At 35.3% G+C, this 26,335-nt stretch overlaps 1 protein-coding gene across 3 annotated transcripts; it reads left to right on the top strand.

Moving 5' to 3' along the window:
* Nucleotides 1-9,855: 9,855 nt before the first annotated feature.
* On the top strand, nucleotides 9,856-14,293 carry LOC118343709 (B3 domain-containing transcription factor ABI3-like). 3 transcript variants are annotated; one of them, XM_035694436.1, is made up of 6 exons: nucleotides 9,867-12,273; nucleotides 12,416-12,508; nucleotides 12,645-12,745; nucleotides 13,420-13,472; nucleotides 13,552-13,628; nucleotides 13,751-14,272. In XM_035694436.1, exons 1-6 carry the CDS (start codon nucleotides 10,552-10,554, stop codon nucleotides 13,922-13,924), a joined length of 2,220 nt encoding a protein of 739 aa, XP_035550329.1. In that variant the 5' UTR covers nucleotides 9,867-10,551; the 3' UTR covers nucleotides 13,925-14,272. The 3 variants fall into 3 exon arrangements, with proteins under 3 accessions (XP_035550331.1, XP_035550329.1, XP_035550330.1); XM_035694437.1 differs by having other exon boundaries at nucleotides 9,868-12,273; nucleotides 13,426-13,472; nucleotides 13,751-14,293; XM_035694438.1 differs by lacking the exons at nucleotides 13,420-13,472; nucleotides 13,552-13,628; nucleotides 13,751-14,272 and having other exon boundaries at nucleotides 9,856-12,273; nucleotides 12,603-12,677.
* Nucleotides 14,294-26,335: the final 12,042 nt, after the last annotated feature.

The following is a 26,335-nucleotide window of genomic DNA, read 5'->3' as shown; positions in this document are numbered from 1 at the left end:
TGCTAGAAATTATATTAGGCAAAATACATTTTAGCCTATTTGCAAGAACCTTAGCAATCAGTTCATACAAAACATTACAAAGAGATATGCCTATAATCATTAATAGAACATGGAGATTTAACTTTAGGAATGGGAGCTATATAAGTATGATTAAGATTACTAGGCATTTCTCGTCTTGGAGATTTGAAATGCCCCATTCTTTTTAAGGCCGCATAAACCTCAACAAAAGAAAAAGGCATCTCTAACTGGACATTCATCTCCTCTGTGACCCTTCTATCAACAGCTTGAATGCAGCTTTCTATATTTGTTTCTTCAGATTCAAATGATGAATAAATGACTTGAAAGTGATCCTTGAAAGCTCTTGCTATATCTGACTCATTAACTGTTTAGCCTTCCATATCTTGGATTTTCTTAATGAAATTCTTTTTTCTCCCTTGTGTGGCACAAGCATGAAAAAATTGAGTGTTCCTATCACCAAGCTTGTACCGATGTCGTTTAGCCCTTTGTCTCCACTTTAAATCTTCTTTATGAAGTAATATCCCTAACTCCTTTTGATGCTTCTGTATTTCCTCAATATTGTATTGCTCTTCATTATCTTATAACTGACTTAACAACTCATATGTTTCTTTTATTTTGTTTTCTACGTCTAACCCTTTATGTCTGCTTCACTCACTTAAGGTGGTTCTATAATTATAGAGACTCTTTTGAATTCCACTAAGTAGGTTTGTATCAGGATGTGTCTTTTGTCAAGCATTTTGAAATCACCACAAACCAACCAAGGCAAGTGATTATTAGGTTTAAAAGATACTTATAAATCCCATGTTGGTTGTCGTTTATTGGATTATATGTCTTTTATTGGCCTTAGGGTGCCCATAGAATACAATAAACTGTCAATCTTCTATCTCCTCCGCTAATTTTATTATTGCATTAATATGACTTTGAGAGTAAGAATGAATTGATACCCCTACCTCTGACCTACAGTTGTAATTTTAGTTTCCACAATCAAAACTAAATCGGACCTCTTTTCCTTCACTAGCCATTGAAGATTTTGAATTGTTCGAGAGTTTCTAAACCTCCGACAGTTCTAACATAATGTTTTCATGGCTGTTGGCGGGACTACCTAACAACCACCGCCATTTGATCATTCTCACAATACTTTTGCACAACATTTTCACCCTTACGTTTTTTTTTTTTTTTTTTAAATCCCCATGCATCTATGTCTTCTACCACTTCATCAACTAAGCTTCTCTTCTCTGGTAAATTGGAAAAATTAGTCACGCTAAGCATACCTTTCGCTCTGGTGATCTTCTTCCATTTTCCTCTACTGTGAGTCAAACTCATGCAACCTTGTTGAGCAGTACTAAGTTGTCCTCATTCACCTTTTAAAGGGATTTCATGAGTTAAGGAAGTCTTTTTTTAATTAGTTTTTAATTTTTATTTTTTTTAAAATGTTTAAATGGATTTAAAAATGTTTGAAAATAAAAAATAAAACAGAAAGTAAAAGTGCAATTTACACTATCGGTACAATAATACAGGGGTCACCTTTCAAGTTGACTGTAGTACGTGATCTGTACCCACCTTCATACACATCATACTGTGTCTACTCTTGCTTCTTCCAGCTTCCACGGTTCCAGTACCGGCCATCCCTCACCGTCCAATCTCAGTACTCCGACCAGCTCCCATTTCAATTTTCTTCTTGCATTTCTTTATAACTCTTGACGTAGTTTGTGCGATGATAATTGCTTTGGGTTTTTTTAGTTTTTTTGTTAGGTGCTTTATATATATATATATATATATATATATATATATATATATATGAGCTTGAGGAACCACTATTTTCATGTCTGGCTGCTCCCACTTTTCGAGAGCAGTATTAATTATTAATATGAAAAATCTATTTATTATTTTTTTTATCATTATTTTCTCAACATTTTTTGATATTACATTAAATGATAAGTCTATAAGTGAAACATAATATATAAATAGTCTCTAATTAATCATTTAAAACTACATCATGAAACGATAAGAGAATGATGGTAAAAAGAATAATGATCAGTAGCATTAATATTAGTCTAATTAACATCTTTTCTTACTCGATATTATTCATGCAGAGGAAGCGGAATAGGTAAGCTTCAATAACTATATATCTAGACAAATTCAAATTAATCAACCCATATATATGGTGATGCTTTGCTCCAACAACCGTGCTCATGATAATCATTTATATATTGAACTAAACCAATTATATTTTAGTAAAATTAAATATTTATTATTTTAATTTCTACGCCGAATATATATATATATATGTATATATATGAAGTTTTGGAGAGTACATTAGAGTTTAGATTTCCTCCATCTAATGTATTTTTTATTAATAAATTTATTTATTTTTAATGATCTTTTTTTTTTTAATCAACCAAAACTCCTTTCCATTACTTTCAAACAAATCATTTACAGGCCATCCATTTCTTTCAATACAATAGCACCTGATCTGATCATTAGGTTCCTCTTCTATCCATATTTGCTCCCCTTTCATTTGAAATTAATGCCTTCAGTTCTAATACATGAGCAGCTACATTCCCTTCACGATAAGTGAACTGAGCAACTACAACATAATGTATTTTATCTCTGTCAACAACTGCCCTATCTGGCCAAGTCCAATCCTGCTTTCTCTCCTTTATAGCTTGGATCATATACATCTTTCACCCGTAGATCAGAACATATTTCAATTACCTTCCACAAAGCATAACTTTCAGCTATGAAAGGTTGGCCTATAAATAAATAAATAAAAAGAAAAAAAAGGTTTCTGACCCTTGTTATTTCTAGCCAATCATGCACACCAATCCCCAGTTTTTTGTTTGCTCTATCCACCCCTGCATCGAAGTTAACTTTTGTATACCCCTGATCTGCAGGTGGTTTCCATCTAATCATTTCTCTATTTGTCTCCCCATTTTCCTGCTGTCTTTTATTTAGTTAATTTTTGTACTTCTCAAAAATCTTCAAGGCTAGAAATTGCAACTTTTAAAATATTGGACTTTCAAACTTATTTTAAAAAACGTACCTGTTCCTTCTATATATGCCGCAGTCCTCTAAAGATCATTGCCATTTCTTCTAGCTATTCTTGGTTAAAATTTTCCTGCAACTTATTCCACGAGTGTGCAAAACCCAGCTATATTTTACTTCTTTTTTTTGTTTTTTTGAAAATTCAGCTATATAGTTAAATCTTATTCTTCTAGGGGCCGGGTATGAGTGACCAATCAAAAGAACATAAAAGGCTGAGGGATTGAAGATGTGGCAAGATTGGAGGTGTCCGTGAGATTAGAGTATTATATATATATATATATGTATGTGTATATATATATATATCTTCTTATATATAAAAGCATCTATCTAAAAGGAACAGTATCTTTTCGTCTCACATTTTCTTCCCATTTTGCCCCTCCATTTTTCACATATCCCGTTTTTATCCCTCTCCGTTTATATATGATCTCTTCGTCTTCGTGTCTTTGTTTTGCAGCGTTAATTTTTTTTTTTCATGTCATTGAAGCGGGTTTGAGGATTGTAATTTTTTTTTTTTTTTTAAGTTTTGATCTTGATTTGAGGATTGTAGCTTTTGTTTTTTACATGTCGTGGTAGATGATCCAAGATCTGATTTTTTATTCCCCGTTAAATGATCTGATTTCTTTGTTTATTAAAAAAATAGATGGGTTTTTTGGTTTGCATGTCGTGATAGATGGGTTTCTACTAGGGTTTCTCTAAATTTTCTATTTTTACTTCAGGACCAGATCCCTCTCTCATTTTTCTTGCTAATGATCTGTATGTATGTATGCGTCTCTACTGTCTCCACCAACTCTACGGGTGGTGCTTTCAAAATGGTGCGTGTTGCTGAAGCCCAAACCACCGAAGTAGTGAGACCCAACCTGGCAGCCCCAACGCATCTCTCTTCCTCGGTTTCCATCATCTTGACCACAGCCTCTGTGATTTCCAGCGCCACCGCCAACCACATGATAGGCCAGTTCACTTGGTTTCTTCATATTCTTTTGTTTCCAACTTAAAAACTTGTTTATTCTCGGAAGTGTTCTATGTCATTCAATTGTATAAACTGAATCTTACATAAATGTCATGGTTTTTGCTATTTGGATTTTAATTCCTATAAACTATTATTAACTAACAACAACTAAAAGTAATTGTAAAGCTCCTAAAACTTTTGATCTACTTGAATGAGAACTTCTACCACTTTGATTTTGTTTTTTGATTTTTTGGTATTTTTTGCATTAAATTTCATTTGTAAGTTTTGCTTCAAATTCAGTGCTTAATCTAACTCAAAGTTCTTAACCTTGTGCCCAATGGTTATCAATATCATAGAAAAAGTTCATGACCTGGCCTTTCTGATGGCATATTGAATTTGCAAGGCACCTTTTGGTCAACTGAGCAAAGAGAAATGGCATTGGAAAAGTTTGGGCTACAACAGACAGTGGTCAGATAGTTTGAGATATACACAATAGCTATTCTGCTTGCAACTCTACATCCTCCACACTCGCCCTGAGAAGAATATTGTAGAAGTCTCATTAAGGAGATCGCAAAAATCAGTTGCTAGAATTATCTCGAAGTGTTGTCTATGAATTAAACTCTCAAACTATTAATCTTTTTGTAATAGAACGATAAACTAGCTAATATTATGATCAAAAGTATAAGGTAATAATTAACCCCGATTTGAAATATAAGTATGATTTATGCTCTTGCTAAGATATCTCCATTAAGATAGATGAAATGTAAGGGACGTAACATGATTACAAAAATGATTCTAGGTACGTAATGTTCAAATTAATATGTACTTGTGACATGTTGCCTGATCACAATATATATATATATATATATGCATCTTCCACGATTTAATTTACACGATGATCATAAAGAGGTATTATCATGCATTGCATGGTCTGCCACAAACCAACCAGCCAGTATTTTTAATTAATCTTTTTGCCAAACTTGTATTAAACAAATTTAGCAAAATGATCAATTTGTAAAACTTATATTAAACTATGGTGTATTTTGAGCTAATCTTTTTGTTTTCTAATCTATCCAAATATGTAATTATTATACTTCACTAACATATCGTTATCAAGGATATTTGCTAAAATTTATTTATTTTTGTTTCTATGCATTAGATAATTCAATGATCATTTTTTTTAAAAAAAATAAAAAAAGCATATAATTTTTGTAAAAAATATTTTTCACCAACTAGGCGACCATCCCTTGGACGTTGCTCTAGTACTATATATTAGGGTTGTGCAAAATTCTGAATTTTCCGACTCCGCCACAGATACACTCCGATTCCGACTCTAACAAAGTCAAAGTGGTCAGAATTCGGGGTAGCTCCAAATAGGGAGTCGGAGTCGGAGTTCGGAGCTGAATGGAGCTCCGAACTCCGACTTCGAATTTTTTTAAAAAAATCCAGATGTAAAACAGTTTTACATCTAGTTTTTTTTTTTTAAAAAAATTAAACGACGTCGTTCCACTTAATGTGGAACACAGTCATTTCATCACACGAGGAGTCCAAAACGCAGGACCTTCCTTCTTCCTTTTTCCTTCATCCTCCATTCTCTCTCGCGTCTTACGTCTGAACTAGTGAAGCGTCTCACGTCTCTCTCGCGTCTCTTTTGCCACCGTTCCTCTTTGCTTCTCCGTAGTGCGCGACTTCAATCCAAACTTTAGCCTCCGTTCAACTTCAACCTATGGTGAGAGCGAGGGGTTCCGAGCCCTAAAATTAAATCAAGCAATTTAATTTTATGTACACGTCTCTTCCGTTACTCATAGCATGCATGTCTGAGTATTTTGTTGCGATTCTTGTGAATTGGTTTTGTAAATTTGTAGTAAGAAAATGTGTTTGATGAAATGTATAATGTGTCTGTAAGTTGTGTTGTATGCATGCAATGTGTTTGATAAAATGTGTAAGAGATGTTACTCCTTCAAAAATCAATGTGTAAATTTGTAAATGGGCTATTTGAATCAAGAAATGAGCTCTCTGCATTTAAGGATCACATAAGAGACTTCCTTTTGCAATCAAAAGAATTTTGTTTTTTTCTTTTCTCTGTGTTATATATTTTTGCTTCTTTTTTTTGTGTTTTATATTTTTGTTTTTTTCTCTGCATTTTTGCTTATTTCCTTCTTTTCAAAAGCAGAACTTACTTGAGCAAAACTGAAGGGTTTTCTTTTCTAGTCTTCTTTCTTCAATTTTTTTCAAATGGAGGTTTCTTTTCCCATTTTCTTACAAGCAAGACATGCCATATTACCAGGACCTAGCTACAAGTGTGGAAGTGGATATGTGTTAGATTAATGTAATCTCTAAAGTTTAGGACAGAGGGAGACTAATGAATTAGCAAACATGTCATGAAAAATGTGTCTATTGAAAAAAAAATTAGGATAGGAGAATTTGACTCGCAACGAGATTGTTATATTAAAGCGAGCACGTAGAAGGTATCTCATTAGATTGTATTCAAGATAGCCCCAGTTGGACAGTTACTGGGTATGTACTTGGAGATAAGTGGACACATTATCCTCATCCATACTTATGTTTTCCATGACATGTCACTTTAATTTGAAGAGCCATGTGGCTATCTGGATCCAAATATACGACTGCGAACTCATTCTTCAGCGAGCTCTCGGAGCTTCACTTCGACTTAGAAAATAGTTGTACTCACTCTGGTGGATTGTTATTTGCTATGGCTACGAGGATGAAGACCAAATATGATAAATATTGGGAGAATATTGAGAAGATAGATAGATTACTATTTGTGACTGTGATCCTTGACCCCCGATATAAGTTGGCCGTTCTAGAATTTTGGATAAATTCCGTCCTCGGGACAATGAAGGCTGCAGAGTTCATTAGAGTGCTAAAAAGTGATATTGATGACTTATATAATTACTACAGCAATAGTTGTCAGCCTTTATCCACAGCTGGTAGCTCTTCACATTCGAGGCCGATGGGGTCGACAGCTTTTTCAGGTGATATTGACCCATCCGTAGAGGTTAGAGGCCATCATATTATCCAGTAGTCTCATCAACTCATGTCAACAAGGAATATTATGTAGTGTACATATGAGATTGAACGATATTTTATGGAAGCTGTCGAGACACCTAGTAATGTATTTCAGTTATTAACTTGGTGGAAGGTTAATTCCACCAAGTATCCAAACCTTTCAACTGTAGCCCGAGATGTGCTAGCCATTCAGGTCACTACCGTTGCCTCAGAGTCGACATTTAGCACTGGAGGTTGCGTGTTAGATGCTTATCGGAGTTCATTGTCACCGTCAACCGTGGAGGCCCTCGTTTGCACATAGAATTGGATAAGTGAAATGCTCATTGGACTAGATACCGTTGGGGTTGATGCCGAGAGCTATATGCTTGAATCGGGTAAGTTTATATGCTTTTAAATGATTATTTAATTATTTTTAACTTTTCTAATTTCTACTTTTTATAATTTTATAGACTTAATTGTAAACCCTAACATAATTACCGATAAATGAGAGCCTGAGACGGACGCCCCTTGAGAGTTGGGATGGAGTCGAGAGAACCCTCTTTCTTGGTTAGAATCAAATTCTACTTTTACCGTGTTTAATTTTTTATTATCAATTTTTTTTTTCATTTATTGATTGCAACTTTCTATCTTCATTTCAGGCATGACCATTGGACCATTGAGATTTGAGTGAAATTCGTGTTTAATATTTATGTAGTTATATTTCAAGGCTAAGTCAATGTTGTTATTACACTATAAATGAGACTGTTATAACTTATGGCTACATCATACATGTTATTTAGTTTTTAAACTATTGTATTTAAAGTTTTTTTTTTTTAATCTTTTCAGTAATTTTTTTTTTTTTTACAGGTTTGGACTTGGGATTTGATAATCATTTTTATGTAGTTATAACTTATATTTATGTAGTTACATTACATTGTGCTCGATTTGAGTAAAGACTGAAACAAGGACCCACCACATGATACTCTTACTTTGGCTGGATTGATTTTTGTCTTTTTCTTTTTCGTATTGATCTCCAATATTAATTATCTTTTTTGCAATTAGAATTTTGGTCAATTGAGTCATATTGATTAAAACTTTTATTAGTATCAGATTCTTCATCTTTTTGTCGGGTGTAAAGTTTTGAATCTTTTGATATATATGGTAGTATTTGCACTCCAAAGGCATTTTAATTTGTTTCCACAACGTCTTATATACACAAAACAAACATCTTAAGCCAACGTACAACTTGATCTGTAAGAAACGTAGAGAAACAAACAGTCTGACTCTATTCGGAATCGGACTCGAAGGAAAAATTCTGCTCTGACTCTCGAAGTCGGAGTTCGGAAATGACAACTCTGACTCCGTCGGATACCAGCATTACAGTGTGTATATATATATATTATATATATATATATGTCTCTGGATCATGATGTCATGAAAGTATCGATCGACCCGCTCTGTTCCGTTGTGATGAAGACGGATTGAAACGGAAGAGCGCTCTTATTGGTGGATGGATGAAGGGGAGAGAGAGAGAGTAGAGAGGTTTACGTCAGGAGGTGCATGGGAAGCGGGACACGTCGCAAAAAACTACAAATCCCGCCGTTCCGCTAGCTTCCACGTACCCAGCTAATTCCACGCATGCAATGCAATTAAGTACCTTCTGTCATCCACATCACTACTAATAAATATTAATTTAATTTATCCTTTAGATTTTTACTTTTGACGATCGATGTTGATATAAGGCGAAACAAAATAAAACAGAACCTAAATTTATTTATTTATTTTCGGAAAATCCAATTATTCGAGCACGAACAAGCTGTGCAAATTGATCGTATAAAATGGATTGTTATTATTTTTTTTTTCTCTAGAATTCCTTTTGTCGAGCAACGATCGATCCATTCATGCATATATACAGGAATAATGACCTGTACTCGAACTTTAATGCGTTTCAAATCATCATCACCTGAATATTTTTAAAAAAATCAGGAACTTAATTGAATATTACCATTACATGCATGCATGATATATATGCTAAAAAATACTTGAAATGCTCATGACGTACGTACAATGTATGTTCTGATATTGTTGTCTAATTTGGTAACGATCTTCCTTTCAAAAGGTTAAGATCAGCTAGTAGAGTTGGCTAAGATCAGGATATATAAGTTCGACATATTAATTATTAGTTGCTTATAACAAGCCAATTAAGAGGCTGATAATATTCCATATATAAAAGGAATTCACATATATAATTAACAGATCTCGTACTTAATATTATTTAGGATATAAAAATATTATTCTATGTAGTAATCTTAGAACTTCGAATTAATTATCATAGTAAATTAAACCACTTTTGAAATGTGCAACTGGAGTCAAAGAGCATAAACATTAATGATCTAATTACAAAACATTTACGCGGTAGAAAAATGATAAACACATATTATATATGTTTCGCAATACATTACATAAATATATTTTAAATTAAAAATAATTTAATGAAATATTTTATAAAAATAACTTCATTTTATAAAAATATACTGTAAAATATATTTTGTGAGTGTATCTTTGCTCTTACGCGGTATTAGGATAATTTACTTTCTTTTCTGATGTTGCTCATAAAGGCTGATGCACCGCTAGTGGTACCATTCAGGTGGAGACGTATGGCGGGTGGCACGGAACCCGGAGTGAGCTGGCTGAGAAAAAAAGCGGCGCGGCACCAGGTTTTTGTTTCGTGTTTCCTCTTGCTCCAAAACAAGCTGTAAAACTCTCTCACTCTCTCTCTCTCTCTCTCTCTCTCTCAAGTTGTGGTGTAAATGCCCCCTTAAAAGTAACAACAAAAATGTTTTGAGCTGATTCGCAATAAGAGTGCTCAGATAAGGGAACTTCCTAGAAGAAACCAGAACAGGCATGGGGGGGTTTGAAACGTTATAGAAAGGTTTGGGCATGTGGGTATCTCGAAAAGAGTCGTGTCAATTGGTTTGCCAGATTTGAGCCCGGTCTTCGCGTTTCTCTTAGTTTCCAACGACTCAAGTGTAAAAGTAGTATCTTTTATTTTGAGTGTTCGATCGTGAATCAGTGTTGTTTTTTGTCAGCCTGAATTGTTGTTCTTGATTCTGTGATGGGATCGTTTTCTCTGATAAATGATACAATTTATAAGAAGTAACAGAGTCGTAGATTAGAGAAGAGAGGTCGCTTTCCTTGTTGGTAAATTGGTGATCGTAATTGTTTATGTTATCTTATTTGCTCATGTGGAGATAGACCCAGATGCTTTATGTTGCTTCTTAATTTGTTTGAGGATCTGAGAGAAAAAGCGGGCCCTTCTACCTCTTGTTTCTGATTATAATCAGAAACAAAACAGCCTCTGTTGCACATATCCGAACATAGAAAACCCTATCCCCTCCTCTCTCATTTTCGTCTGGCTCTTCGCACTTTCTCTCTCTAAACTCCATCTGAGAGCAACAGAACCGAAAAGGGTTTCAAGTTTTAACCTGCTTTGCCTGCACACCCTCTTTTATCATTTCTGGGAATAAAAAAAAATGAACGGTGAAGAAGTGCAAGATAAAGATCTGAATGCAGAGTTTAGAAATATTGATGCAAACTCTAGTGGGTTTGATGCGATGGAGGAAGAAGAAGCATTACTGGGTGTTGATGAGAGGCAGATCTGGCTTGCAAATGAACAATATAATCTGTTAGCTGATTTCCATGATGCTTCAATCCTATATACTGATCGTTTACCACCTCTCCCTCATGATTTCCCTTGCATGCCACCATCTTCATCGTCATCATCCATTCCAGCACCAGTCAAGGCTATCACCTGCTCGTCGTCGTCATCTTCGACCTCTTCGTCTTCTTACGCTGCTTCTTGGGTGCTTCTGAAATCCGATGCAGAGGAAGATGAGGATCAGAAGAAGTGTTGTTTCAACCACGGCCAGCATGATCCAATGGATGCACCCCCGGCAGCCTTAGCGTCCACCGCCTCGACCGAGACCCCTAAGCCGCTTGATGGCAGCCTTGAAGGTGTGGACTGTATGGATGTGATGGAGACTTTGGGGTACATGGATCTGATTGAAAGCAACGATTTTTTTGATCCGTCATATATCTTGCGAAGTGAGAATCCCCTGGAGGACTTCAAACAATTAGAGCAAATGTCCCGAGAGGAACATGCAATGCAAGAAAATGCTCATCGAGAACATGAACAGCTGATATCACAGACTAAAAACAAAGAGACCCAAGTGGAGAAGGATCCGGAAGACATGGCCACGGTGTTCTTGGAATGGCTTAGAACTAACAAAGAGACTGTCTCTGCTGAAGACCTGAGGAGTGTGAGGATCAAGAAGGCCACCATCGAAAGCGCGGCTAAGCGCTTGGGTGGAGGAAAAGAGGCCATGAAGCAGTTGTTAAAACTTGTACTTGAATGGGTTCAGAGTAACCATCTTAAGAAAAGTCGAAGCAGCAAAGAAGAATCCACTTATTTTCCCAACCAATACCAAGACCCTTTCCAAAACCCTAACCCTAACGCTAATCTAAATTCAAATTCCACGACTCCGGAATCAAACCCTTGTTTCACTGCCCTGTCAACATGGATCCCTCAACGGGATTATGTTCCGGAGCCGACCGCCGTACTGGAGGCTCCGTCGGCGTATCCTCCAATGGTTGGGTATATAGGTACTGGTCCTTATACAGATCATGGAGCTTCTAATATCAATGACCACAGTCCTTACACAGCTACAATGATGGAGTATCAAATGCCGGGCTCCTCACATCCATGGCCTCCATCACAGTTGGCTCTGGCATCTCATTACAACTCATTCCCAGGCAATAGTTTTCACCCGGCTCCAAAAGCTTGTGCAGGCTATGGAAATCAATACCCACATCAACATTATTTTAGTGGTCATCAAGACAAGAGGCTGTTGAGGTTTGGTTCTTCAGCTACTAAAGAAGCAAGGAAGAAGAGGATGGCAAGGCAAAGGCGGTTTCTATCACACCACAGGCACCATCACAATAATCATAACCAGCAAAATCAGCACCCAAGCCAGAATAAGGATCAGCATGCTAGGCTTGGGAATGACAATTGCAACACAGCAGCTCAAGCCAATCCAGGAAACTGGATGTACTGGCCCTCTGTAACCGCTAACGGTGGGGCTGCTTCAGCCTCGCCGGTGATGCCAGTGGAGGTTGCAATGGGACATCCAGCTGATCAGACGGCGGCCATGCAGGGGCAGAATTTTCCGGGGAGAGTTGCATCGGATAAACGACAGGTGAGCTCGTTGTTTTGTTTCTGATTTTCACACCAGGTGTGAAATGCTGTAATGTTTTAGGGAAGAGATGGAGAACATTTTCTGATAATTTAGTCCTTCGAATAATGAATGATGCGTGTGTTGTGGGTTGATTGAATAATAGGGATGGAAACCGGAGAAGAACTTGAGGTTTCTACTCCAGAAGGTGCTGAAGCAGAGCGATGTTGGTAACCTTGGAAGAATTGTGTTGCCAAAGGTAGCCTCCATTTCTTTCTTTGATAGTGCAGGACGGTTCCTTTAATTAGTGATTTTTTGTTCCCTATCTTTGCTGATGTATACGCTTTTATAAGGGCCAATAAAACTTGGTTTGGATAACTTGGAAATTTTATCAGAAGGAAGCAGAGACACATCTTCCAGAGTTGGAGGCAAGAGATGGCATTTCTATTGCCATGGAAGACATAGGAACCTCCCGTGTATGGAACATGCGCTATAGGTATAAACTAATAAGAAATTATGTGTACAAACCATAAATGCACGATACTCGATCGCAAGTTTTTTTTATTAAAAAGTAGACTCTACTGTAGAAAATATGAAAAATTCGGCTCCTTTGAATAGCGAGGTGAGATAAAATGAGATGCTTTCAAAATTAATTGAATAAACTATTATTAGAATATTACTTTTTAATATTATTATTATTTTAAGATTTGAAAAAGTTGAATTGTTTATTATATTTTATGTGAGAATTTGAGATAATTGTAATGATAAAATGAGGTGAGATGGTTTTTATAGCCAAATGGGCCCTTAATGAGCCCACACCTTTATGAAAAGCCTGTACAAAATCTGTACAATATTTGAGACTTTTATTTAGCATTACTCGAAACTATTAAATCTTAATCTTAATTTCTTTTGAATAATGCTATACACCACACTTTCATCCTATTTTGATCATACTAAGTAGTATGTAACACATTAATCATTATTAGATAATGAAAAAATATGTAATAAATAATAATTTAATAATGATAAATATGTCACACCATACTTAATGAGATAAAAGCGGGATAATAGTATGGTATATAGAATTTTCATATTCATTTTATCTTTCCTTTTAGTAAAGTCAAAATAATCGCTGGTTTTTTGCTCTTTTGTTTTTCTGCTCTCATGGAGTTTCAGGTATTGGCCAAATAATAAAAGCAGGATGTACCTGCTTGAAAACACAGGTGGGTTATATCTTTTTGGCATAGCTTTATCCATTTTGATTACTTTTGTCTTTTAATTACTTTGAGAGTATTATTTCAGGAGATTTTGTGAGGGCCAATGGACTCCAAGAAGGAGACTTCATAGTCATCTACTCGGACGTCAAGTGTGGCAAATATGTACGTACCTATATGCACCATCTGATTTTCTCATCCTAGAAATTCTTTAATATAATTTTTCCAAATTAAATTGTTTTATTTTCGCTTTTAATTCTAAGAAGTTTTGAATAAAAACCTCCCAGATGATACGAGGAGTCAAGGTACGGCAAACAGGACAAAAATCAGAGAGTAAAAGGACCGGAAAATCGCAGAAAAATCAGCAAGCAACTTCAATTATCACCACTCCTCCGGTTGTTGCTAATGGCCATGGGGCATCATCTTCCCGGCCCCACTGCATTCAAGAAACAGTAAATTAGTTTATATAAGAGAGAGCAAGAAAAGACCAAACCCACGAATGCATGGCACTTCTCTTTCATGCAGAAAGATGAATGGAGAAACGCGCGTATGGCCACGATCTTCTGGACTACTAGTTGGATTGGCAGGCTTTGATTCTGATCTGAAGCTCCGTCTTGGTTTACAAGAGGGTATAAGCTGGTCATTGGCCAGGGGACAGTGCATACGTTAGCTAGGAATGCTTCTACAGTACTGGTTAATTGGCTATCTCAGCCAGTGGTTTGATCACGGTTTATTTAGATGTTATTGAGGTTGTTTATTTGGCTACCAAGGCAAGGATCATAATCATTATATGTGATACTTTTAATAATAATGATATCTATTTAATCTTATTTATATTTTCATTTTTATTAAATTAATTAAAATTTTTTATTGAGTATATATATATATATATATTTTAAATTCTATTATATATATATATATATATATTTTTTGAGACCTTATTCTATTAGAGTCTTAGACAGTCTAACTTGGAAGAGCCGGCCCTGTTTTATAGAGCGCATTTAATTCTTATATACACTACAGATTTGAGCCCAAATACTTGAAATGGGCCAAATGCCCAAGCCGTGAGAACCATGCGAGAGTCCCAGACTCCTCTTCATGCACGGTTTCGATCACGTTTCACGTACGTTTGTTACTGCATGCACGGCTTCATCGCGTCCGCTTCCTCCGCAAGCACGTTTGTCATCTCTAGGTTTCCTTTCGGTTCTCAATCACCGATATATATAAATACGTTTATCCCTTCTGCACATAGAGAAACTACTCAAGCCGCAAAGCTTCAGTGAAGCACAACCTCCACGTCGCACGAAAACTGCTGCAGTTTCCAGCTCCTCTGCCGCGCACCACCATGGCACACTATGGCCAAACCGAGAGCCACCCCACCGCCACCCCACCGCCCAGCTTATTGGCAAACTGTGAACCCCATCCCAGCCGTTGGCTCCACAAGCTGTTACCCCACACCTTATCATGTAAACTCACCCAACAAACAGCTCTACACCACCGTAGCGCCCCCTGCTCAGCCACCGTGTGATAGCCCACTGCACAACTCTACTCGAAACCGGCAGCCACCTGCATAGAGAACCGAAGACCCCTGTTTTTGCTCCTCAAAACAGAGCATTTCATCCCCATCTGAACACCCACAGACCAACGCCCACTCAGCCACCGAGACCCCCCACGTTGCCCAGCTGCTACCGCTGCTCCTCCATGTCGCCCTCAGCTCCCTCTAACTCTCTCGGTCCCCGTCCGCTTCCTCGACGAAAGCTCTCTCTCTCTACGTATGTATTCTCTCGCTCATCTCTCTCTCCCTCCCTCTCTCTCTCTCCTCGACGTGAGTAACGGTTCCTCTCTCTCCCTCTCCTACTGCTCCGCCACCGAGCCCAGCCACCTGCCGCCGCTCGTGCTTCCCTCGGTAAGTCTCTGCCGCCCTCTTCCCACGATGAACAGTTGGGCTGTGTTCAAGTAAAATGAACGAGATCGGTTTAAGCTTTCCTGTAAAGTTTTTATGCAAGTACAGTAAACTTTTGTTTAGATTTATAATCATCTCCGCTCATCACATTTTATAAATACAATTTTTTTTTAATTTTCACACAATATAATAAATAATATAATTTTTTTAAATTTTAAAATAATAATAATATTTAAAAATAATATTTTATTTAATTTCCAACTCAATTTAAATTTAACTTTCAAACGCAATCTATTACATTATGCCCCTTTATGCAGTAAGGCAATGTGCGCTTTGAATTGGAAATTTGGGTTGGCCTGATTTTTATGATGAGCCTAAGTAGGAATACAGAAAAAATTTTAAGCTACCCTCACTTTAAATTGGTCCAAAAAGTTATTTAATAGAAAGTATTTAAGAATTTTAAATTATATAATCTTGTATTAATTTTTTATTAGTTATATTTTAGAAATAAATAATTTAAAATTTATTGTCTTAGTCGGATGAATTAAGAGAATATCGATAAATATGAGAAGTAATGATATTTTAGAGTTAAGAGAATTTTAAATATTTTAGAAAAAAAAATATTATTTTAGCAATCCAAGTTTAAGGATCGAGTTCGATCGAAAATTTACCGAAGCTACATAATTTTTATAAGTGGGGATTAATATTTGTTCGGCACTACTGTGAGAAAATTCTGAAAATCTAAAAAGTTCATATAAGTGGGATTCTTATGCTAGACTTTGCATAAAAGAAATGAACTGAGATCAATTTTGAAAAATATGCATGTTTTGTTATGAAAAGAAATTTTAAACAATCTCATTTATTTGTTCTACATTACTCATGAAATTCGATATAAGAATAAAATATTTTCTAGTAGTCATGGTTTAGACATGAGCTATTTTGGTATTTTGTTTCTAAATTGTGTAAAAGAGAGTAAATATGAAAATTTATGCATAAATTATATTTTTGTGATATGATTTTATTCTGTTCAGAAGATGTTTAATACTCTGATATGATATGATATGATTTTTGAAATCTTTGACATTACATTTTCTTTTTGTTCGGTTCTGACCTTACCACAGGTGTAAAACTATGGCCTCTGTTCAGGTTGGTACCAACTTTTCTGTTTTTCGGTGCATCCACATTAAAAGTCAAAGTGGTTTTCTACGTGATTTTTCATGTGTGCACACTCGGGGCTCTGAGAATAATAAGGGGTAAATTTCAATTTTTTTTTTAAGCTCAATTGACCATCGGGATTTGCACAATTCTACTACGGGGGTTAAACATGAAATTCTGTTATGATGTGATGTTTCAGTTTATGCTATGCTAAAGGAATTTTGAATAAGAATATTTTTAAATTTTTGCTCTGTTATTTTTTATATCATATTCTGATTCTACATTCTAAAAATAATTATAATTGTTTTGTATTTTGAACTCTGTAAATGCTCATGTTTACATACTAATATATGTTCTCTACTTACTGAGTTGATGATAACTCACATCTTATCTTTACAATATTTTTTAGATGATTTTGATGCCTCAACTGGAAGTCAAGAGTAGGAAGTGATAACAATATTTGATGGTCGTAGAGGAATAAGTGTCAAATGATACAAGTATTTATTTGAGAGTTTTATTTAGTAGAGAAATTATTTTATGTTATGTGGGAATTTTGAGTCATGGATATTTCCAAGTCGTTGTGAAGATTATAATTTATTTCATTGAGGTATTTATTTGGTGTCTCCAGTCTTGGTGGATGAACATATCTTTTTTATTTTTAAAAAATGAATTTATATTTTATGGGAAATTTGGAATATATAAGTATGTCATGTGAGATGGTTTTAGATTACAAGAGTTAACTCTCCGAACCTCCGAGATCGGAATATTACAATTGGTGTCTACCCATCAATCTAGAGAATAGAGACCGTGGATGAGTCAAGAGGGAGCCAACCTGAATGGAGGTTTCGTAACGCCTCAATCCCGAAGGTTCAGAGAGTTTGCCCTTGCAATCTAAAATCATCCCCATAACGTATTTATTTACTCTAAATTCTCCATAAAATATAAACTCATTTATTCAAAACAAAAAATGTATGTTCCTCTATCAAGACATCAAAGAAATACCTCAATGAAATAAATCAAAATCTCCGCAAAGTTTTGAAAATATCCATGACTCAAAATACCAAAAATAACATAAAATAATAAATCTACTAAATAAAACTCTTAAATAAATATTTGTATCATTTGGTACTTATTCCTCTACGACCATTAAATCTTGCTAACACTTCCTATTCTTGACTTCCAGCTGAGGTATCAAAATTATCTAAAAAATATTATGGAGATAAGGGGTGAGTTATCAATAACTCAGTAAGCAGAGAACATATACTAGTATGTAAACATGAGCATTTACAGAGTTCAGAATGCAGAATAAAAAATTTACTTTTCGAATGCAGAATCAGAATATGTGCTTTCAAAATGCGTAATCGAAACATGTTGTCAAAAATATCAGAGCAAAACTTTCATAAATATTCTTATTCAAAAATAAAATCATTTGGCATATCATAAACTGAGACCTCATCTTCATATCATATCAGAGCATCACATCGGGATATATACCATTTTAACCCTCGTGGTAGAGTTATAAACTATCATTATACCTGTAGCGGGACCGTATACCACTATTATCACTCGTAGTAGAGCTGTATACTACTATTAACAGCCATGGCAGGGTCGTATGCCACTATTATCACTCGTGGTAGGGCCGTATACCACTACTATTACCTGTGGCAGGATCGTATGCCATTATTATCACCCATGATGGGGCCTTAATTGAACATAACCGAAAACAAAATTAGACAATCATGCCAAAGGTTTTGAAATGCCACATCATATCACAATAGAGTGCGGAAGCAGATTAAGATCATTTCACATATTCAAAAACAAATTCAAAACATTTTCGCATCACATGCACAAATACTTTTTCTTTCATATAGATTTCATGAGCAATGCCAAACAAATAACTGAGGTTGTTTCAAAATTCTTTTCATAATCAATCATACACATTTTTCAAAATTGATCTCAATTCATTTCCTTTATGCAAAGTCTAATATAGGAACTCCGCTTACTTAGACATTTTAGCTTTTCAAAACTTTTCCACAACTGTGCTGAGTAAATATTAATCACCACCTATACAATTGTCATGTAATTTCCGTAAATTTCCAATCGAACACGTATCCCGATATTTAAATCTGAACTGCTAAAAAAAATCGTGCTATTTTAATTTCTTAAAACCTAAAATTCTCATAACCCTAAAATACCATCATTTTTCAAATCCATCAAATTCACTTAATACACTTAATCTAATTTCAACACAAACCCCAGTTCATTTAAGAAATCGAACCCAACCCACTTAAAATAATGAAAAGTTGTTGTAATAAAAATATTATCCATCCAAAATAATTTAGAATCCAAGCCCAATCCAAAAACATTTAACTTCAAAATAACTTAACATAACACACTCAAAAAAATAAAACGGGACCCAGTAGAAAACAAGTCCATGTGGTCCAAAGTATTGACAACCCACTTTTAAAACCGTGTTTGGTTTTACAACTAAGAGGGAAAAATTGAAATTTCATAAAAAAACCTCGTACCTCAATATAAGCCTTACGAAAAGGCAACATGATTGTTTCTATTTGAAACTATGAAAACACAAAGTGGTGATACGGCTGAGGCATACCGAGAAGGAAGGAGGTGTGCGGTTCAGCAAGGGACTAGGCAAAGGTCGACGGTGGTGAGAACGACGGCGTAGCACTGAGAGAGGGCCAAAGAGAGCGTGATGTGAGAGAGAGAGAGAGAGAGAGAGAGAGAGAGAGAGAGAGAGAGAGAGAGAGAGAGAGACAGAGAACTGCTTATGGCTTACGGTGAGCAGTCGGGGCAATGGGTGGCTGCTTCTGTTGCTGGCGGCATTTGGCTTGTTTTGAGGAGCATGAACAGGGCCCCGAGCGGTTGAGGTGTGGAGGAAACAGGGTTTTCGGTGTGGATGTGGGTTGCTCTATTTTTTGGTGTGAAAAACAGAGCTTGTTGTGCGGTGCAATCTTGGTGACTGAGACGTGAAGAATCAAGGGTGGAAGTGGTGGTTTGTTGGGTGATTTCTACGGTAGTGTGGCGGTCTTTGCGTTGCACTACGGGGCAGTGGACAATCTGGTGTAGCGGCGCCACGGGATGGGACACCGTGTTGCGTTTCGAGCTAGGCTCGTTTATGGCAGTGGCTGGGGGTGCGGTGGCTCTCGGTTTCGCATGGGCTGGGCAGGTTGCTATCACACGGTGGTTTTGAGTGGGAGGGGGGAGGCTTACGGTGTGGAGGAGTTTTGGCAGTGGGGTGGCTCTCGGTTGTTTTCCTGGACATGGACTGGAGGCTGTGGGAGGCTATCGCGACTTTGAAAACCCTAAAGGTATGTTTGGATGTTGAACTGAGTTGAGTTAAGATAATAAAATTTTGTTAGAATATTATTTTTTTTATTATTATTTTGAGATTTGAAAAGTTGAATTATTTATTATATTTTGTGTTTGGATTTGAAAAAATTGTAATGATGAGTTGAGATGAATTTGCTTTCCAAATGAAGCCTAAGATGCATGAATGACAGTACGTGCAAGAGGCTGTACATGAAGTGTATAAATACATGTAGAGACGTGCATGTTGTCACTAACGGAAAGAGACGTGCAAGGTGGGGAATTAACTTCTCAGGGGCCTGGGCCTTTTGGGCCCATTCCAAGATATTTGACCCACAATTTGGATATTGTAGAGAGTTCCTAAGTTGGGCCGATTAGAACAATCCAACAAAAATATACTTAGCTTACTCGCCATCTTTCTCATAGGTTGAGTATTTTTTATAAATACTATTGGGCCTCGACTCACATTCCAAACTAGCCTAGCTCATTCCATAACATGGTCAGGCCCAATACCAACTAAAATAAAATCCACTTGGTCCATAAAATATTAACTGAATTTAACCTAAGTATCAAGCTCAAGAAAAGTCTGTATTCCATCATAATAAACTTCTAGGCCCGAAGCCTAATCCTAAAATCACTCGTTAAATTCCAAGTGGGCCTTTCATCCATATAAAAAAAATAAAAATAAAAAATCGCAGGTAAGCTTCGTACTGGGCCGGGTGTTACATCCTCCCCCCTTCAAAAAATTACGTCCTCAAAATTTGTTGCACCTAACATAAAGCCTAAAAATACTTGTCCATCATAATCCATGCCCATTTTAAACTTCTATTATTTAGCAAGCCTAATATTTAAAAACCCTAACTTTCCAGTACCTCTTCCCCCTGAAATTCCAAAATTCTAATGTCGATTTCCATACGTGATCTCGACTCCAAACCTAAAAGTATGAACCTCAACCATGGATCTACAAACTTAATAATTCCTCTATTATTATTATTATTATTTTCTAACTAAACCTCACATATAACTATAAAGAGAACTCCCAAAATAATATTTAAACCTCCTAATAAGCTCATTTCACAAATTCTTGAATCCTCCCAAAATCTACAATCTCCAAAGCTACCATAATGACACTAATCACGCTTGGTAGTGACCCGACATCTAGTCTCCCAAATCCATGCACACACTCTTATACTATTAAATACTCTATTTCATTCTCAGTTGCAATCAATAATCTTAAATCTCAAAAGGACCATACCTTAAAACCTACTGAAACTCTAAACTCGAATTTGATAATAATCAATTGCCCCATTATCTGCAAAGTCAATAACCTTAAAATTTCATAATAATCACTCCTTAAAGTCTGCATAATCTAAGACATCAAATCTTATCAAAATTCTTTCTTAAATTCCACTGAGTCTAAATCTTAAACCACATTGAGATCACATCTTAAAGTCTGCTGAGTTTTAAATCATAAATCCCATAAAATTCGTATCTTAAGGTCGGCAAGGTCTAACACCTCATATTCTCAAACCTGATCAGCCATCTCGTAACGTCTATAGAATAAGCATACAAAATCCGAAACCTCAAACCCGACTTTCGGTCAAACTTGTGTATACTTTCAAACTCTAAACCTTAACCCTTCTCAAAATCATTTCCTAAAATTTAGTGAATAAGCCTACAGGATCTGAAATCTCAAATGTCATAAAAATTATTTATTAAAACTTGCAAGATCTAAAACCTCATATTTCGTAGGAAATAATCCATAAGTTTGCAAGTGCTAAAACCTTAAATGTCGTCAAAATCGTATCCTCGACCTTGCAGAATTCTAAAACCTTCGATCTCATCAAAATCATTTTTTAAAGTATGTAGAATCTCTAAATTTCAAATTCTCAAGATTTTGAACTTGACAACGAGGTGACATCCGGTAAGCTTAAGCTTGGTTAAATGTTCTAAAAAAAAGAAAACAAAATATAGGTTTCAATAAAAAGATATATACCAAAAAAATATTTAAAACAAGTTCAAGATTTTTTTTTCCTAACCATATCTTTAACCAACTAATCTAACCCTTTTTACTATCAATTATTGTAAACCTGACATCGCTCTAAACTTACATACGTCCTTTTAATCTAAACCTCAAAAGTCATGAATTTAATTCAAAACATTTGGCAATTCTAAAACCTCAAATTTCATAGATCACAATCACTAATTCCTACCGATTCTAAGACTTTAAATATCAAAATAATTGTCTCTTGCAACTTGCAGATTTCTAGATATCAAATATGAAATTATTTCCTAAAGGCCGCTGAAATCCAAAACTTCATACTCAAATATCCGTATAACCTCAAACCTAGGTTTTAATTAAGCTTACGTACATGACCTTAAGAAAAATCTAAACCTCAAATCTTATAAAAATTCTTTTCTATAATCCGCAAAGAAGCCTACGAGATCTAAGACTCCAAGTGTCACGGAAGCCATTCCTTAAATTCTACAAACCTTAAAACCTCAGATCTCATCAAAACAGATAGGCATGCAGAATCCCTAAATCTCATATTTTTAAAACTCAACCAATAAAGTATGCAGAATCTCAAATCTGGCTCTGATACCAATTGTAACGCCTCGACCTCGGAGTTCCAGAGAGTTAGCTTTTGCAACTTAAAATCATCTCTCATAACCTATTTATATACTCTAAATTCCCCATAAAATATAAACTCATTTATTCAAAACTAAAAATGTATGTTCCTCCATCAAGACACCAAAGAAATACCTTAATAAAATAAATCAAAATCTCCACAAAGTCTCGGAAATATCCATGACTCAAAATATCAAAAATAACATAAAATAATAAATCTACTAAATAAAACTCTCCAATAAATATTTGTACCATTCGATACTTATTCCTCTACGACCATCAAATCTTGTTAACACTTTCTACTCTTGACTTCCAGCTGAGACATCAAAATTATTTAAAAAATATTGTGGAGATAAGATGAATGAGTTATTAACAACTCATTAAGCAGAGAACATATACTAGTATATAAACATGAGCATTTATAGTATTTGGAATGTAGAACTAAACATTTACTTTCAGAATGTAAAATCAGAATATTTGCTTTCAGAATGCATAATCAAAACATGTTGTCAAAAATATCAGAGCGAAACTTTCATAAACATTCTTATTTAAAAATAAAATCATTTGGCATATCATAAATTGAAATCTCATCTTCATATAATATCAGAGCATCACATCGAGACAGATACCATTTTTAATCCCATGGTAAGGTTATAAACTACCATTATACCCGTGGCGAGACCGTATACAACTATTATTACTCGTGGCAATGCCATATACCATTATTATTACCCGTGGCAAGGCCATATACCATTTATTTGACGAACATAGCTATGAAATTCCTTATGTTTCTTCATATCCATTTATTGAAAGGCTTCATCATATAGAAATTAACAAGGAAACTGCCTCGGATTTGCATGATACAGAGAATAAATCTACCACAATTTGTGAAGATCCAAGGGAATGTTGGAAACACCTGTAGTAGGAATAGGATAAACTTGACCTGAATAGTTGAATGGGTTGGAAATTCTTTCAAATATGAACGAAACCAATCATTCTCCTTGGAACAGTATACTTGCTTGATAAGGTGAAATGAGAGACGTTGTCCTGTGACTTCTATCTGCAAATACTTCAGGGGTTGTTTTATCTCTCTTGCCAAGAACAGTCTCGATTGTTCAAACTGACTAAATGACTAAATATCCTTAGTTTATGTCAAAGATATATATATATATATATATATATATTATAATCTAAATATTTAAATCCATCTCAAAGTCTCTGTTATGCCCTTCTCCTTCTGCTAATCAAAAGGATCTGGCTGCATAACACCTTGAAGAGTTGACATCTTCCTACCTTATCGTGATCTTGCGTTGGGTAATGAATTGGGTTTGTTTACAGCTTATTGGTAGTTTTATGTACATATGAAACTAAACCATCTGGTGTTCTTCTCATGAGCAGCACTAAGTTAAGTTAATTTTTTTTTTTTTTTTTTTTTTTTGGGTTCTAGGATTCTGTACCAAGATCTACTGCAAAGATTTCCGTCACAATAGTTGCACTCTGGCTGTTTCACTCATTCGTGTACTCAACACTTTCCTGTCCACAGCTTTCTTTGTGCTGGCATGCTGTTTATTTCTTTGTACTCCAACAGTTCAAATTTTGATCGAGGAAAACAAAAGGTAAGAAGGGGAACGGGAACGGGAGGGTTTCAAAGTTAAAAAGTAATGATATTATGTGATCATATCAATGTTTCTAAAGTGGTTTTTGAGTATCTTTAATTGATGGCAAACTGGAATAAAGCATTAATCTATGATTTCAGGACACCATGCATGGGACGTGTATATTTCATACTCATTGCCTTCCATAAAGAAGAGGGGCCAAAGGGGGTGGAGGCGCCACCTCTATATATGGCCCTACTGATGATGACACCATTGAAGAAAAGAGATCAAGGAAATAATGGAGAAGTACCTGGAAAAACAGTAGACTATTTTTCTGACTCTTATGGTTCAATTTAGCTGATGTCGTGTGCTTTAAAGTCAAATTTATTCAAAGACACCTGAAAATTAGTTTAGAAGTTCTATTTTTTAAGATTTTACTGAACAAGAAAAAGAAAATCTACTTGGTAGTAGGTAGGTTGATCCCCCCACAGTAGAAAAATCTAGTATGCTTTCATGCAATAATGATGAAGAGCTCAAAGTTGTCCACAATATTTATGGAGTAATGAGCTTTATAATAGTTTGCGAGACATCATTTAAATATAGTTTTGTTGGGGGGTAAAGCCAATGAAGAAATGAGCATGTTTCCACCATGCTGAACAATGACATGCTAGTTTCCGTCTTCTGGTGAAAGGAATAGTGGTGAATCCGAGTCTCCTCTATGCACACAGATGAGACTTAACACTGAGACTTAACACAGATGAGTCTCCTCTATGCACACAGACTTGACCATTTAACTTGTTCCCTTATTTTAACACTTCACGTATTTTATTTTTTTTTTCACTTAATAGTTAAGGAAGTGACTATTAATATATTTATATATATTTTTTATCTTTTAAAAATATTTTAAAATAATAAAAAAATATAAATAAAAAAATAAAAAAATAATTTTGATCTAAATATAAGTTACAGCAGATTATTATGAGCGACAGAGTAGCACTGCTCCTCATAAAATGCTAGCAAGAAAGCTGTGAGACAGATGCATGGTACTGAGATCAACAGGGCGTTGAGTGCATGTGCTAGGGCATCTACAGACAATGGCGTGTTCTGCTATCTTAAAAAAGTGGCTTTGCAGATCCATTTTGTCATCGAAGAAGTGAAAGGAATTTGAAAGGTAAATGATGTTGTTGGGCATTGGCAACTAAACAGTGAGGAAATCGACGACTTTGACTCTCAAGGCAGAGGTGGACTTAGAGCTATATTTTTGTTCATCGTTAGACTCTTATGATGAACAAAAAAATAGGTAATATATATGGCATAACCTTAATGGTTGATGTGTATACTCTATTAAGAGATATCATCATATGGCATATTTTGTTCATTTTAAGAGTCTAATCTTAATTGAGAATTAGATTTAAAACTTACTGTTACTTTAGATATATGTATTTTAGATATATATCTCATCTCATCATCGTAGATGAGTTAAAATAAAAGTTAAAATTTGAATAAAATATTATTAGAATATATATTTTTAATATTATTTTTATTTTAAGATTTTAAAAAATTAAATTTTTTATTTTATTTTATGTGAAAATTTTAAAAAATTGTAATAATTAAATTAGATAAAAAGTTTTGTGAAAATAAATGATACAGAAAAACCAATGAGATTATGAAGAACTAAATTTCTGTTTCCTTGTCTTTCGCATGTATGGAGAAAAAACGATGCTCCAATGAATTTTGCCAATTACTGACCACCCGAAAAAAATTGAGATATATTGAACGATTCCTAGGCTGAAATATACAAAAATCAAAATGTTCAAACTTGGTAATTCAATTAGGGAATAGAACCCACAAAGTTCAAAGATCATGATAAAAAAATAAAAAGTATGTGCGAGGGAAATCTAAATAGATGATTAAGGAAAGGAATGATTGCTAAATGCTGGCATGAGTTTGAACAGTGAACTGCCAAGAAACATGTTTTGGTGCTTGGTCTACTTGGGCATCATTTCGGTTTCATCGGAGTTTCTCATAAAAGGTCATTTCTTTTGGACATGGGGTTCGGACAATCCTCTCCTGGGAGCTTCTCGTCTTTTCATTTCCTTTATTTTTTTTCTTTTCATCAGTCTCACGTTATTTGTCGAATTACCCCGCCAGGTTTTGTGAGGCTAGCCATGATCATATATGTGCATTGTGGGCTCTCCTCCTATGCTTTGAAGTCGTTTCTGGATTAAATGTGAACTTTGCCGAATCAGATGTAGTTCCGGTG

Source organism: Juglans regia, chromosome 10 (assembly GCF_001411555.2).
Source record: "Juglans regia cultivar Chandler chromosome 10, Walnut 2.0, whole genome shotgun sequence".
NCBI classification, from domain to species: Eukaryota; Viridiplantae; Streptophyta; class Magnoliopsida; order Fagales; family Juglandaceae; genus Juglans; species Juglans regia.
The sequence above is the reverse complement of the archived record's forward strand: the minus strand, read 5'-3'. Positions and strand labels throughout refer to the sequence as shown.